The 17,584-nt window shown below is 37.5% G+C and overlaps 1 protein-coding gene across 1 annotated transcript; it reads left to right on the forward strand.

Annotated features, from left to right (window-relative positions):
• The first annotated feature begins 294 nt into the window (after positions 1-294).
• On the forward strand, positions 295-16,614 carry LOC139117635 (5'-3' exonuclease PLD3-like). The gene is made up of 10 exons (XM_070680877.1): positions 295-465; positions 3,640-3,869; positions 6,177-6,357; positions 7,698-7,961; positions 9,574-9,730; positions 10,319-10,422; positions 10,990-11,129; positions 11,928-12,090; positions 12,556-12,658; positions 13,376-16,614. The coding sequence occupies exons 1-10, from the start codon at positions 442-444 to the stop codon at positions 13,558-13,560; spliced, it is 1,551 nt and encodes a 516-aa protein (XP_070536978.1). The 5' UTR covers positions 295-441; the 3' UTR covers positions 13,561-16,614.
• Positions 16,615-17,584: the final 970 nt, after the last annotated feature.

The following is a 17,584-nucleotide window of genomic DNA, read 5'->3' on the forward strand; positions in this document are numbered from 1 at the left end:
CATCGGTTTTGTCGCATATTTACATGGTGGCAAATACGTACTTGATTGGTGCTGACGCTTAAATTTGTTACTTTTACGTTCAAACGCGCAAACCTATCAGTCTGTAGTCGTACGTTTCGGTACGCCCTCTAGATGACTTCTTTTGTTTTTCGTCTGAATCATGGAGTATCACAAGCAAAATGCGGCAACTTCCTTTCCGTGTTCTGGTGACCGGGTCTCAGGGTCGACTGACTCAGCAGGCAAGGTGATATGTTTCTCGTTGTGAAATTCTGAGTCAGTGTTAAGCTCCCCTGACTCTTTGTGTATGAGTATAGCCACCCTATCCACCGGCAGAACTTGAATTTTTGCTAATTTTGATTGACGACTTCGACGGAAATCTTGCGTCGCGAGTGACAGCAGAGCTCGAGGCTATACGGTATACGGGGTCACGAGAACCAAGGAATGATGTCAGCAGCGGACGGGCAGGTATGCATGACTCTGAGATTTCCACCATCATACGCGAATTTCAGTAAAATAATCAGAAATCTTTGTATTTGAACAGCTGGTTGAACTTGTTGAAGTTGTAACTGTTATAGGCGGGAATTTAGAATACGGCAAACCACAGCACTGCATGATCACTACACTACACATGATCAGCATGACAGTGTCGCATGTACTGTGCAATGATACAGTCCAATGTGCTTGAACGAGTTCGGTTGAGTCAACACTGACGGCACAATGACGGCATTGTTACTGTTCAGTACACGGCCATGGTTGACGACTTTCGCCAGTGCTTCCTAGCAGCACGGTTGAGGATCCATGACCATGGTAGGCTACATAGGGTCAAATTTTACAATGCCATAATAACGTAGACCAAAATAGGTTACAGTGTTTTGGTCCTTGACCTGCAAAGGTCAAAGGCTGTCAAATACGTACTGTGTGTGCCTAAAATCACTTAAATAACTGCAAATTAAAATTAGTTAATGGGGTCATGATAGGCATCGTATTGCATTTAATACTGATATAGAAAGCCACGTCCACACAATAATAACATGTACATGTGTAAACGACTCGTTTTTAACATACTTTCGTAAAAACTTGAATGGTTTATCACTGTTCTTCCAATTGGCCAATGCAATGGGACAGTCTGTCGGTCAATGGATCTCCAGATTTCTGCTCAGGAGGAAATATGCACTGACCTTGGAGTCAGTTAAGATTGTTTCATTACCACATGCCCACAAACAGTGAATATGCTGACATTTTGCAAAAATTTCAGCAAAATGACAAAATCTAATAGCAGTGAGTTGAGAAATTATGCATGTTTCTCCTTCATACATAACAAGTACGGGTACATCTATCTTAATTTGTCCTATTCACAACGAAAAACTGTCTGAATTAAATGTTGACTGATAAAGGTGACACACTGTGGGGAGCATTTTCTGGCTCCCCTCTATGCTACTACCTATACATACTATGTTGAACCATGGTTGAACAATAAGCTGTTTGTACAACATAAAAATCTCCTTTCAAACCCAGCGAATAGTACACTGTTGATAATTTGTTTTCAGGTCTACATCAAACGGCGTGTTGAAAATACCCAGAACTCATCTTGTCACATGTGTCATCATGGATTGTATATGTGTGTCATGCATTGTTAGTGTTGATAATCAAGTTCATGTAGGTCTAGACTTGCCGACAATAACAATTCACACACACTGACACACTGAACTGATGAGCTAAATACTGGGGGTATTTCAAAAATATGCTTTAGGAAGTAGACCAAAAGACTGCTGTTGATGCGTGGAACAAAAATATTTGTCAAGAATTGCAGTAAAGTAATGTTGCATCCTAGACTTTGTTTTTGAGACAAGTGATGATCTGTGTATAGGGATATAAAGAATTGAACAGGATAAACAACTTAAAGGGGCAGGTCTCAATCTCTGGTTCCGGCATATAGTCCTTCTTAACATTTGGTATTGACATAACGCGAGCCCTTTGTTTTCTATTGAAACTTTTATCAAGTTGAATGAATGGGTTACCATGCATATATTCAACCTCAGTTTTAGACATGATCAATGAAACCATCATGAAAATGAATTAGTGGTCATGACCATTAATTCATTTTGGGGATGGTTTCACTTATTGTGTCTAAAACCGGGGTTGAATATATTCATGGTCACCCATTCATTCAGTATCTTTTGACATGTCAAACAATATAAGTAGTATCTCGCATCAAACAAAATTCATGAAAAATGGCCAACTTTGTCCCTTTAATTGTGCTCATCTTGTCATAATCTTGAATGCGCCACAACCTACTGCTGGTACTATTGTTTGCATCTGGGCAAGCATGGGAATTGCAGTAACTTAATTTACATTTCAACATCAGCAACAACATAGAAATGACTATTGAGACTGTTATTTTGATTGTCCATCAGGCATATACGTACATATACACTTTCACTTTCTGTCATTTTATACGCCCTCGCTTCAAAGTTTAGCCTAAACTTGGTTTCGCAAGTCTCAACAAACTTTAAATATGCCCCTGCTTGATACCCTGGTACCATATTGTCCACTCATACAAATTTTTGAGATGCAGAAGAGACTTGGCCAGGTCACAGCAGCAATTTATTCCAATGTAGTTGGTCTATTTTTCCATGATAGATACTGTATTGTGATTCATGCATAAGTATGGCTGTGTGGTCAGTTCATATTCGTAGTGTCAAACTATGTGTACCTCATAGCACAACACTGGTATAATACCAGACACTGAATACATTCATGAGCACTGATGCTCAAGTGTCTATTGTGTAATGCAGCAATGCAATCTATGATGTCATGTAAATGAGCCTTTGTTTTTTTCCCTTATCAAATCATGTGACTGACACTTTGATAAACTTTTAGCTCTTTCACTTTTGCATTGTCAACTTCAGGACAGGCCCATTGTTTCCCACCATGGACTGTATAAAGGTTAAAGGTGAAAAAAACTGGTAGATTTTTGTAACTATTCTCCATTAAGGTAGAACGCGCCTCTGGACAGACATAACATTCAGACTCTCAAACTTTTACAATTATTTTCTGATCTACCACATGTGGGGACTCATTTTAAAGCTCTTGGTGTAAGAAAACATTTCGCTGTCTTAGTTTTTCAAAATCTCAACTTTGCATTTGCATTTTTCCCTGTAGAGTTAACACAGGGATGGCAGCCATTTTGAATTTCAAATATCAGTAAATCTTGGGTAATTTGTTTCTCTAGTATCAAAATTTGCATGGTGACCCTAGATTTTGATTTCTGATTTTCACAGAGAATGATTGAAATTTTCATTGAGGAAAGTTTGAGCAAAAGGTTAAAAGTCTTTTTCTTTCAAGGCGTTAAGTTGAGAAAGGGCCAGGCCTGTACCATGTCTTCATTCAAGATGCGTAAACAAGGTTAATGGTTTTAGAGCCTCGTAACACAAGCCATGACAAGAGTTCCCAGTTGGGATTTCACAATGCCAAGTACCAAAGGCGATTCCAAGTAACATGACCAGTTGCAAACAAATTTTACCAGTATGTTTCCTATAACAAAATTAGTCTGTATTGTTCATAAATAATTGAATATCATTTATGATCTGCTTGCATTGTGATGAGCATATTTCCGTTTTGATGCCTCAATTAATGTAGAAAAGCTCTCCGGAAACGGACCCAAAGAAACCACTCCTAATCAACAAGGGAAGCAGCCAAGATGATGGCGTGGAGGCCGTTCATCCTCAGCACTCCTGTCGTAGTCTCATTCCGATGTTCGCATTGATCATTTTCATCATCGCTGCAGTCGTTGGTGTGTCATTATTGGTGTACCTACAGCGGAGAGAGCATCAACCCCCGCCAGCGCCACCATGTGACGATCCATGCCTGTGAGTGTAAAACGGTTATTCTGCTCATATGTCATTTCATGATCTGCCTCAATATTTTCATCTTCCTAAACCCATACAACACTTATACGGTATTGCCCTGAGGGATTGTCCATACATAAGTCTAAACGGTGAAATTTTTCATTTAGAGGATGGGGATTTGACCTCTGTTCAATTAGTGAATTTCACTTTTACACTTATTTTGGCAACTGCATTTTGTATCTGTTTTGTGTACACAAGCACTGGAACATTAATATTTAAACCATTGGGTACCGGGAGCAATATTCATTTAGAAGTTATGAATATGATCAATAAATGTCATGTATTCAAGTAAACTTTTTCCATTATACAAGCCTTACCTGTGTCTAGTGTGTGCCTTTACCCTAGCTATCTGTGTAGAGTATTTCAAAGAAAACAGTCCATATGTGTTAATTGCCCTCCCTAATCCCCTTCATTAATTTGTTCTGCCGATCAACAATGTAGGGGCTTATCGCCCTGACCAAATAACTCATTAGCAGCTCATAAGGTAGTAGACTTTCTACGTTTAACAGATATGGACTGTTTTCATTGAAATACTATACAGAGATAGCTAGGGTACAGTAATAGGCACACACTAGACACGTGTAAGGGTTGTATAATGAAAAATGTTTACTTTAATACATGACATTTATTGATCATATTCATAACTTCTAAACGAATATTGCTCACAGTACCCTGTCTTTAAACTGAAAGTTGCACACTACCACACTGTAACAAGAATTTTACAAATTTTTTAATATGAACTGTTTTAGTAGCTTGTTTCTTACTCAAAACAAACCCTTTATCGGTAAAAATGTTGTCACCTAAATTCCCGTTCAAATTGTGTAGTTAAATTAATAATGTTATCAATTCAAGCCGTAAACGCCTCAAAATTGAAAGATTTAAACTGTTGCTCAAAGTTTCCTCAGTGAAACTTCTAACTGTGGTCCTACCAAATCAAAATAAACTCAAGATACAATCAAATCAAGGTAAAGTCAAGATAAAGGTCAGGGGTCACTGTGCAAAGTATGGTACTACCGTAGATAAACAAATTACCTAATGTTTACTGATGTTTGACATTCAAAATGGCCGCAATCCCTGTGGTAACTCTGAAGAAGAATAAAATTTTCAATTTTCGAAACGCTCTTAAAGACTGAAAATTCTTTCTTACTCTAGGAGGCATAAAATGAGCCCACACAAGGGATAGACCTGAAAAGTACTGTTGAGGGTCTAAATGTCTGTCTATGAGGCGTATTCTACTTAAAATCATGGAGCAGAAAACTCTGCTTGGTTACACCACAGACAAGGAGCTCAGATAACTTGACGATACTATGTCACTCGTACAGAAATATTCTTGAAAGCTATATTGCAAACTGTAACACTGTACTTTGTGACAACTTCAGCATTTTGCGATTTTGAAATTAAGTTTACTCTAAAAGACAAAAATGAATGCTAACATTTGTGGAAAGTACATGTAGTTTTGTGCAAATGGCAGCATTTTTAAATTCAGATGATGTCTATGCATACCGGTAGTCAGTCAGTTTGGGGAAGTTCCGTCACATCTCAAGATAAAATAAAATGATGAAGACCTTTTAGAGTGGTACTATATATCCTCATGTTTTTATTTTGCTGTTCTCAATATCTTATTGTTATGAATTTCTATAGTTCCATATTGAGGAATTTATCAGTATGAATTGAGCTGATTTTATACAAACAATAACTTTCAGGTCTTCACTTTGACAAGTCAATTTATTATACATCTGTACCCTTGCACCACCATGGTTTGGCCCAAACCCATTGTTATCAATGGTCATTATGGACCTGTTTACTGAGAAATGGGGGTGAACAGGTTAACCTGTAATGTACTTTCCACTGTACCGGTATTTCTTCTTCTTGTAAAATACTGCTTGGTTTACCTCCCAAGATCATGTCGAAGTACCCCTTGGTCAACACATCACTACAACTTGTGCATGACATTGAATGTCAAATATTACTCTTCAGTTAACCTTGAATTTTAGTCCAAGTAGAAACACTTGTCACTATGAAATTGCATTGAGTACCCAATGTGTTAATGCTCAATTTCTGTCTTTCAACGTACTGGTATGGAGGAGATGATAAAAGAGACTGTGGGTTTTACGGAACAAAAAAAATCAATTGCAGCTTTTATTTAACCTGTTCATCCCTACATTCCTCGTAAACAGGTCCACAGTCACCATTCATATCAATGGGTGTTTGGCCAAACCATGGTGGTGAAAGGGTTTTATGTTACTATTTTGCTCTTTGTATTTGCAGCATCACATTGGTGGAAAGCATACCAGAAAACCTGACATATGAAAAACATTTTACGAAGCATATGTCAATATACGAAGGATGGATGAATTTGTTGAGCATAGCTGAACAAGACATTGACATAGCTGCTTACTATTGGACGCTGAGAGGTGTAGACGGTCAGTCAGATCCCTCTGATTGGCAGGTGAGTGCAACCATTAACTTCATTAGCCCTCTCACCCTACATGCCAACAGTGGAGTGTACCCAAACATCGGAGAACAATTGGTTTGAACCACGTTGCGATAGCAGTGGAGGTAGGATGGAGAATTTTAGTCAACAAACTGAAAACTTTCATGTACTGTATAAGCATCATGATTGTGCTTGTGTCAGTCGTACATGAGCAAAATCACCAGATCATAAATTTGTCAGGTATTTTTGACGTTAAAAGAGGACTCACATTTTCCTCTCACTGGCACTTACAAGCAGCCAGTATTCACAGTTTCTAGGCTTGGTACAATGTGCAGTTGTTTTCAGTGTAAAAACAGAAAGTAACACATCACTATGAATTTGTATGTAACTGTCACTCGTTATGTTGATCCATCAATAGACCTGGATTTGGTAGAATAAAGAACATTATGTGTACTTGTGCTCATTTTAGTTTTAAAGGATTGTGTAAGTTTTGCATACATAGCTTGTGAGAAAGGTTATTATCGAAATCTTTAGAATTTCAAACACTGAAAGACTTAAGCCCTTTAAAATGTGAGATTGAAAGAATGGCATGATGAAATTCTGGTACCAGGCTATTCATGGCTTGTGTACCTTTCAATGATTTACATGTACCATGTGTGACATGCTATTCCTGATCAAGTCTTCAAGGATGACATTTGAGAGGGTCCAGACAGAGAAGTATGATCAGCATTTATCTTGGTATCTGCAATTTTCATGATTCAAGAAAAAATGGTTTCTGTATATCATTAACGTTTTGCTGCAAGCCGACTTAATGCCAATATTTTGATTGAATCCACAAATTAAGTGAATACAAGTAGTCTGAAAAACACAGTGATTTTGATGTGTAAGTCTGAAAAAATAGTGATCTTTACATTATAGAAGGCCCTGTACAAAACTAAAGATGCTGTACAAGGTACAATGTATGGTACACAGTGACATTGAATAAATTTACCGTTCACATTTTGACTGTCAGGTATCTGGCATGTAAGTCACTTAGAAGTATGATGAGTTGTGTGTATGGTATACAACTGAAAGCAAATAAATACTAGACATCATACTTGTAGGTTTCTTCTGTTTGTTATATCTCAGTTTAATGTTGGTTACCATGAAAATAGTCACTTGTAACATGGCTATGGGTGATGTTGCATATTTCATAAAAATAATGTGCTCATCACATATTTCATAATATATGATACAGTAGTTTAGTGTGCGTTGTGAATTGTTTCTTGTACTTTTCATATACTTGCAATGATGCCTGAACTTTGTGTTACATGACTTCAGCTTATCGATCAACTCCTAAATTTCATTTTTGGTAGGGTGAAGATATCTATGCAGGATTGCTTGCTGCAGGTACGACAAGAGGTATCAAAATCCGAATAGCGCAGTCTCAACCCAGCAAGTCTGAGCCCTCCAATGACACTATTGACTTGGCTAAGGCTGGGGCGGCCGAAGTTCGAAGTTTGAATTTCCCGCGGTTCATGCCAACACATGCCGGAATTCTTCACACTAAAATGTGGGTTGTGGATGGCAAGCATTTCTATGTAGGGAGTGCTAATCTGGACTGGAGATCTTTGACTCAGGTACATGTATGGTAGGATTTACCGTTAACCCTTCCTCCCCCATTTCTAAGTTCAGAGGTCCAACTTTGCAACAGTAAATGACAGAGTTGAAGCAACATTTTGTGTTGAAAGTGACAGAGCAATGTGGTATACATGAAACTGTTTACCAGATTTTAAATTACTTCAATTCATGTTTCTCACCAGACTGTCTGACTCACCACAACACACAATGGGGCTAAACTAAAATATATTTGTGAATACCTTTGTTTAACATATATGGTAATTATTATATTTTACTTTTCAAGGTAAAACTTGTTTTGAAATAGTGTAAGAGCACAACCTTGTTTGGAGAGTATAATTTTCATAGTGTGATTACACATGTATGGTACTGGTTCTTCAATTTTCCAAGTCAGCATGTCTGGATCTTATGAACTGTGATAATTGACAGGTCCACCAGTATCAGTATGGCCAGAATAAAGCTATGTATGCTGGTATGCTTCAATATTTGAATCGATTCATGATGTTAAAAGGAGAGTGCGTTTGTTCGCAATAAAAAAAGGGAAGGCCCATTACGGGGATGATATCAAACACCTAATTTCGCTGTGAACTTCTACAAAACAGGGTTTCTTTGGTGTGAAAATATTTTGGGTTAATCAACTAATTTGTTAGCAAAGTTACATTGATATCAAATCAAGTCTACAAGACCACTGCATCAATAGTTTTTAGGGGTTTCAATCTGTCACCCTAGCCTCCTGTAGACAGATTCAAACACATCATTGGAAACTGTTAAAACGAATATTGGTTGATGCAGGTTTCCAACCGACATTTGTTTTTGACGATCTAATGCATGTGTATAGCCCTATGCATGCACTTGAAGTTTCTCAAGGTGGAAGACATCTACTGAGGACAAGAGTCAAGATAATTGACATTGACAGTGTTTTGTATTAATTACTGGTAATCTAGGGAGTCACTAGGGTCTGGGATGGGTAGCCCCCGAAATACAATACATACATGTACATGTATGTATGAAATGTGCTGTTATCACTAGTACAGGAATTTGCGAGAAATTTTGCAAGAAAGGGACACTTTCTCACTTTTTGTGAGAAGTAAGTCAGAATACATACTTTCTTGCAATCAATTGGTGAGAATTTAATTTTGTCACAATAAGCTTGCGAGAACCCTGTTTTCTCACTCAGCATCTGCGAGAAACTGAATTCTTGCAATCAATCTGCGAGAAATTAGTTTTCTTGCTCTGCATCTGCGAGAATCCAATTTCTCGCAGATGCAGAGCGAGAAAGCACAGTTCTCGCAGCTTGATCGCGAGAAAGTATGTATTCTCGCTTACTTCTTGCAATAAAGCGAGAAAGTGTCCTCACAAATTTCTTGCAAATTTCTGTACTAATGTATTGTTTACTTTTGAGTTCTAGTCCTAACCAGAATTCACTAGTGAACAATAACAATCGCTGGATGAGTTGACAATCTGAATACTGTGTACATATATCTAAACATGCTTTTGGGAGTACAACAAGAATCTATGGTTGACATGAAAAACAAAATGCTCCAAAGTTCCAGCTACTGGCCCTTTAAGAGAGCCTTTAAGAGAGAGCTAAATGTGTTTTGTTCATCACTACAGGTGAAAGAGGTAGGAGCCATCATTTACAACTGTAGCTGCCTAGCCAAAGATATGACCAAGATATTTGAGACCTACTGGTACATGGGAAACCCAAAGTCTGAGTTGCCTGAAGAATGGCCATCTTCATATGACACAGGGTATAATATTCCAGCCCCATGCGACTGAAGTTTAATATACAGACACTAGAACATTCTTGTCTGTAAGTTCACTGTCTTCAAACCATGTTGATAATTTGACTTTTGTCCGAGGTTTTTCGGTATTATGGGAAATAGGTGGTAATTAACACGTCTTGGACAAATTTATCAACTTCATCTCTATTTCAATTATTGTGCACAAACTCACATTGACTTTATATGCCCAGCTTATACCAACCATTATCATCATCATCATTGTCATCATCATCAGCGTTGCAATTACTTGCCATACGAGTGCCGTAATGATTTTCTATATGATTCTAGCCATGTCCCTTACAAACTGAATATGATAGTGACTTGGAAGTGCATTTCTCTTGCAATAAAATTCCACTCACTGCCAAGGGGAATACAGCCTATTAAGTTTTAAAGTTTAATGAGAGCGCTATAAGTGATTATTGAACCAACAGTTCAAATTGCTTCAAAGATATTCTATTCACCAGAGACAGCATCAAGCCCAGTGTCCATATGGATAGCTGCAATATCACTGTCTCAGTTTTGAAATTACTCTGAATATAATCATAATTGTTCTTGATGATAAATGTATAATATAGGTACATCTACCATCGAGAACAATAGAATTTTGAGTGCTACAAAGCCGTACAGGATGCCCGTTCCAGAACATTTACCCTTTCCAGGCACCCCAGCCCCTGCAGCTGTATCTGCGTGTTCACTGTTGAATGGTTTCAAGGGACCCATTTGACGAGTGCCAGAATATGTCTCGTGCTCTGTACATGTGATGCACTGCATGGCTATCCAGAAGTGCGTCCAAGATAGCGTGCCACACTTGCATAAATACATCTGAAGAAAAATTGTTGACAATGCACGAAAATGGTCAATACTCCGACAATTGATGCCCCAGTTACAAATGTTTGATGTACAAATGTATAATAATAAGGTTATCATGAAAGCACCACAAAGGATGTCAGTGCATTGCCCTCTGCTTCAGGTCAGGCTATACATTGTAGGCTGTTCCAATGTCCTCATGCATCCTTTGCAGTATTTTCATATTAACCTCACAGTATAAGTGCTCCGACAGATTTCCATACCTACACATGTAAGAAGAGATTTTTTATACACAATATTTGTATTTCCGAGAAAGAAACTTTGATTTCCCATTTTTAATGAAAATTAACAGAAAGTGATTGTGTTTCATGCATTTATATGCATCTTACTTTGGAACATCTCCAATGATACCAATATTTGTATCGTCTTCTTGTTTTAGAATTCACCGCCAGAACTCTGCCCCGAAGGACGCAGTTCTGACATAGACACTATACTTCATGTTATTGACTCAGCTGAAAAGTTTGTCAGTATCGCAGTTATGGATTACATTCCAGCCATTGAGTACCAATATCCGCAGAGGTAAGTCACAATTCAAATTAGTAAGTAATTTGTGTTATTGTTTATAATGCTCTGCTTTCAGCATGGAGCACTGTAATGTCCCTAGAGGACATCTGTATACTTTGTATATATATATATATATAATATATATATATATATATATCACACACACACCAACACACACAGACACACACACACACATGGTAAAAATTGATAACACGTAGAAACCACATAGAAAACACAGCAGCAAATCATTTCTACAGCTGAAATTTGCACAATACAACTGATTTGCACTGAAGTTATCATCTTGGATTTGTCTCATCATTCTGTTTTATTTTGTCAGTGTTTAATATGCTGTTACCCTCATGCTGTTGCCCTCCAGCTATCGCCCTCCAGCTATCACTCATATATTACCCCCATCATCTTCATAATCAGTCAATATGACAGTGCAAGGGGATATAATTGACATTTTACTTGAAATCACCCATCTTCGGAAAATGACTCAGAATGTACTTGCTTTATTGGCTAAAATTCAAAGCAACATCTTTGTGTAAAACCATTGTCAAATATTTCTTTCAATTTCACCATTGTCAAATATTTCTGTCAATTCACCATTGTCAAATATTTCTTTCATCTTTAGGCTGAAATCACTGCATAATTATGTTTCTCTTTGCATCAGCCAAATACTGAAATTTGTGGCTACGACCTTATCACAGTGGCGTGATGAATTCTTCAATATGAGATACCAGTACATGTACCTAAATACTCAACAAGCACAGGTTACATTACCAATTGGTAACTTGCTTCATTTCCTCACAGTTATTGGTCAGTCATTGATGACAAACTGAGAAGGGTAGCTTACGACAAAGGCATCCACGTCAGGATTCTGGCCAGCAATTGGACTCACACGGAGCCTCAGATGTTTAATTTCCTGCGCTCTTTAGCCGAAATAGATGGCGCAGTCAAAGGTCGTATTGAAGTGGTGAGTAATATCACACTAAGTTAGCATTCCTTTGTTTCGTTTGGTTGAGTATTTATTTCTGGAAGGTGTTCTTTCATGTGTCGTGAAGTATTGATACTTTCATACAATAATGTACACTTATATAGCTAACACCTTTTTTGATAATTATATGATGATGGGTAACATGCCTCAATATCAAAATTTCCATAATGTCCAAAAAGAAAATGTTGTTAGGTTTAAGATGTTTCAGAGGGGCTGCAGTAGAGGGTCCTAGTCCCTTCACATACCAATAGTTAGAATTGTGAAAGAGTATTCTAAAAATAACTGACACATGTGCTGTCCAGTGAGAAAAATTGATACAGTTAGGACAAGTGTATTTTGTAATCAAACTGTAGGGGCTGCCTTAATAAAACTCTAATGATCCACTAGTTGCTTCAGTCTTTATCTTGTACTGTAAATTCAACACGCCTGTTCTTCTCATTTCAGAAACTTTTTACCGTGCCAGCATATACGGAGGCACAGAAGTTACTGGAGTATGCCAGAGTCAATCACAACAAATACATGGTGACAGACAATGCAGCGTATGTTGGTAAGATCTCTCTCCATCAACTGTCACATCTACTCATTAGACCTGTCGCCCCTCTTAATGCATGGTTTGATCCACCCTCTACCATAGTGAGTGAGGGCGCTCATTCTAATTAAGGGTAAAGTGGGATCTCTTTCGGGCAATGGCATGTTTCCAGGGTCTGCACATGTAGGCTCCTTGAAAGTCCTCTAAAGTTCTTAATGCCTTCTGGAAAGACCTAGAAATGTCCTTAGGAACGAAATCGAGTCCCGGAAAAGCCTGGAAATTGATAAGCAACCCATGATATTTGAAAATCATGAAATGATCTGGTGTGATATTGTATAAATGATGGTACATGTATATCGTAAAAGTGATAACTGGAAAATGGTACATTTGACCTTAAAAGTCCTTGAAATTGCTGAAAAAGTCCTTGAAAGTCATTCAATTTGAAGAGACTTTAAATGTATTGATCCTGTTCCAACAAAGTCTATTTATATTACATGTATGTCCTAGTAAAATTATCAAGCAGCTGATATACCAATCATCAGATTGGTTGATGAGGTTTAATGTGAGATAAGATGTGATGTCTTTGAGTTTGACTGTCCTTGTCTAGTCTTTTAGTCTTTGATTTCTGCATATGCCTATCAGATTTGGAATAGTTCTCTTAGCTTGAAGTAGATCACAACAGCTATGTACATTGTATAAAGTTGACATACTCAACTTGAAAGTTCTCAATTTCAGGAACCTCCAATTGGTCAGGGGATTACTTTGTTAGCACTGGTGGAATTGGATTTGTGGTCAACCAAACAAATCCTGACGACCACAGCAACGATGGCAGCCCGACCTTTCAGCAGCAGCTCCAGTCTGTCTTTGAGAGGGATTGGAATTCTGAACACTCAAAACCAATAAGTTCAGTTTCACAGTAGAGTTTGCTGGCAGGAATCATGCATTTGAAAACAAATCTGTGTCATGCAGCGATGTCCTTTTAGCCCATTCACACTACCCTTACCTGCTGTGACCAAACATCTCCAATTATGGGTGGAAAATTAGTTTGTGCTGTATTTCTGAAAATTCACAGAAGTACAATAGGGATTCAGAATTTAGTGAGTAACTGTAGTCTACCAGTAGCCTGGATTAAAAGTGGTAATCTTCACGATCTGTTTACACATATCAGTAGCAGTAATATGAACAAATCCGATTGAGGTCACCCCTTGGAACCCACACATCAAACTTGAAAGCTACCATGGCAGTGTTTCAAGAAAATACAACCGTCTTCTTCAGACAAAGGACAAGACATTTGATGTGGCTTATTAGTATTCATCCATCGTACAAGCTGCCATTGTTGAATTGTTTCATGCTAACTTCATGTACATTAAATATCAGTCAAATTGTTTTAATTTAAATACTTGTCGTAAGGCTATTTGACTTAAGTCTTTCCATACTTGTACAATTCTACTAAACTGTTAGATTTTCAGGCTGAGATTCATATTTTTATTATGCAGCAGTTTCTAACAAAGATATGTAAATGTTTTACATATTCAGTATTCGTTGAGTGGGAAAAGAGGTCGGAGTTCTCTCTTCCTATTTGTGTCTGTATTTTATTATTTTATTTCATACTTTAGAAAGGGGATGGGCCATGTTTGTCCAGTGTCTTGGAAGCTGTTCAGCAAATTGGTTGGCTGAAACTCATTGTTTCGAAACTCATTGTTTCCATTAAATTATTTCCAAACAGCCAACCAGCTACTCAGTAGCCAAGTTTCAGACTCCTTAAGTTGCTATAAATAAAGACAATCTACCAATCACATATGACCATCCAAGATGCTGCACACTGCCTGTTATCAGGATGAGGTTGTAGCAGTACCGTCAATTAGACTGAAAGGTCCGTTGCTCGAGGACGCTCCCCCACCGCTCCCCTCCTCATAATTGATTGGCATATTTTAGCAACCAGAAACAGCTGAAGGCATGACTAAATTTCTTTCATCTTGCCATCGCATGTGACAGACCACGTCCAGTCTTGAAATGAGAGGAGCTGTAGGAGCGCCCTCTAGCAACGGATCTTTCAGTCTATGTGTCCATCTGTACATTTGCTTTTAAGCCTCTTTTGTTCTATTGTAGTTTTTACAATTGTCTGTCATAATTTGATGTTTTATTTTCAAGTTTTATTTTTGTATATCTGATATATTTTGTCATTTGCGTTTGTCTATTGGTGTCGTGAAGTTGTTCACTTGGTTGTCAGATAGTGAGAAAGTCTATACCAGCTTTGGAGCTTGTCACTGTGCCTTAGGTAATACAGCTGTTATAATCTGCTGATGTGCGGCATAGTGTGTATGTCTGTGCGTCTATCTGTCTGCCTGTCTGTCTGTCCCTACAGGCATTGTACACTGTCTGTTGAATTCTATGAAATTCTACTGTAAGACCCCAAAATGACGGAAAATCAAGTAATTTCTCAGAAATTTATTTGGCTTTCTCTACTTCTGAGAACCTTTCCATCAATTTTCTAGAATAATTTAAAAGAAGTTTAGATCTTACCAGGTGAAATTCAAGAGAAAATTCATGTTGAATCTCAGGAGGAGAATACTTTTCATTTTACCAGTTTTAATTTGCCTTAGATGTATCCTAAAGTTTTGATCACACTGGCAAAAAGAATGAACACCTTCATGTGCGAACTCTTTTATGTACAATGGCAAAACAGACATAGAGCAGGCGCGAGATATAGGTCCTCTGGAAAGCTGAATGTAGGAGTGAAAATACATTTTTTTCTGCACAGGTATATGCTTTCTGTATTTATTATATTAATCTGGAATGTCTTCCTGAGTGAAACATTTACTCATCCTGCACTGTACGTGTATATGCAATTGTTGATAGTTTTTAGTGTTTTTTGTTCATTTGAGCAGTTCCATATCTTGATCTGGAATTTCAGGAATGCATTTTTGTACATTGAATTCAAAATATGGAAGCTCTGCCACACTTATTATACCTGTTCCCATTTTTTGATACTTCACACAAGCTCAAAGAGGTGGTTCATCCTCACACGTGCTTACATTACCAGCGTGTATATGAAGGTGAAACCACGCCATTTTCATAACATGTCTAAGGTGTAGACATGACAAGGAAAAAAGAAATGTTAAAATCACATTTTTATACATGTGATGAAATCAACTAAGGCAAGCTGAAATAACTTGTTTGATTTCTGAACATTTGATTGCTTCCCTAAAAAAAATAAAAAATAAAAAAATAAAAAATAAAACAACAAACAAAACCAAACAAAACTATGTTACAAAGATAACACACAACTATATAGCCCTGTAAGTGTTTTTCTTTCTGGATTACATGATTTTGTAACATGGAAATTCCCTGTATTTATCAAGAGTCATATATTTTATCATAAGGACTATTTTCAAAAAAAAAAAAGCAAGGGAAAAATTGAAGCTCCCAATATCTGAATTAAAAAGTATACTGTTTGAGTAAACAGCAGGTAGTTTATTTTTGGGTACATATTATGGGATATGTACATACTATTGTATGTGTACATATTATAGTATGTGTACAACATGACATGCAATCAACTCATTGTAACAATTCCTTGTACAATAACATGTGTTGAAATTTCCTATAGGAATCCTCTTTTGTGTAATCTTCCTTAACCCTTTCACCACCATGGTTTGTCCCAAATCCATCGTTTTCTATGGTAAAGTTGGACCTGTACACAGGGAACTGGGGGTGAAAGGGTTAAGGCCAAAAAAAAGTAGTTTCTGATCCTTGACATTCAGCAAAAGTGATGCGGTTTTCTTTTTTGTCTTATTTTGTCCTTTCTTTTTTTTTATTCCTTACAATGCTGGTTTGGCACTATTGATGCAGCGCAGTTGTCTTTTATCACTGGCTGCATAATACTTCCGTTTTCTTTTTGATATTTTTGGACATGCAAACAGGGATATCAAAGATAGCTGTACTGATGAGTATGTAAACCCCCCCCCCCCCAACACACACACACAAAAAAGCCACAACGTGCACATTCTGAAATGACGCCTCTGGTGACCAGAAACAATTTTTTTTTTGCCTTATTCAAGGCCAGTAGCTATAACATTTGATGTTTTTCCATGATTTTTTTGTTTTTAATATCAACTACTGTTCCTTGTTTCTGAAACCATGTTGAGACACACCGAGTTGGGTTTATCATCTTAGCCAGTGGATGTGTAGACTGCATCTTATTGTTGATAAGTGAATTCTGGTACAAACTAGAATTCAAATGCAAATAATAACATTGCATTTTACACATATGGAGACTGTTGACAACCTGAAGAATTGGTGTTTCAATGCGCTTCAGCATGGGCCGTGGGGTGTAGAACAAGAACTTGCATTCAACAAACAAAACAAAAATAGCAAAAAAATCATCAAAAAGTTAAAGCTACTGGCCCTCCATATTGTCATGTAAGAAACTGGTCTTTACATGATGAAATTTTTCCGATTCATTAACTGTTTTGGAATCTACTTTTGCAACATACCATACTTCAGCTTTTTCAATGTGTAGTCAGTATGATGTCATATCTGCAGTACTTCATTTTGTCTTCCAGTTTTCTTGAAAGAATGTCAACCTGCCGACAGCCTGAGTTTTGACAAACTGAGGAAGGTCATTTTATGCGTTGACTTAGTGTTGGACTAGACTTCAATGTAGTGGTCTAGATTTTGTATATGCAAGCTGTCACTGTTGGCAACTCAAGCCTGGCAATTCAGCATTCTTCAAGCAAATAAAACATTTCAACTTAAATATAACTGTCTTTGCAATTTTGTCTCTGTGTGCATGTCATATATCCCAAACCATATTGCTGATGCAGCCTACATGATCGTCTTCAAATTTGAGGCAGGGATTAAGGGATGGATGGATGGAGGAGGGTTGGGTTGGAAAAAGTCTTATCAGAAGTGAGAGTTGGAGAAAGTCTGAATAGAAGTGGA

The sequence above is a fragment of the Ptychodera flava genome, chromosome 18, assembly GCF_041260155.1.
Source record: "Ptychodera flava strain L36383 chromosome 18, AS_Pfla_20210202, whole genome shotgun sequence".
Lineage (NCBI taxonomy): Eukaryota > Metazoa > Hemichordata > Enteropneusta > Ptychoderidae > Ptychodera > Ptychodera flava.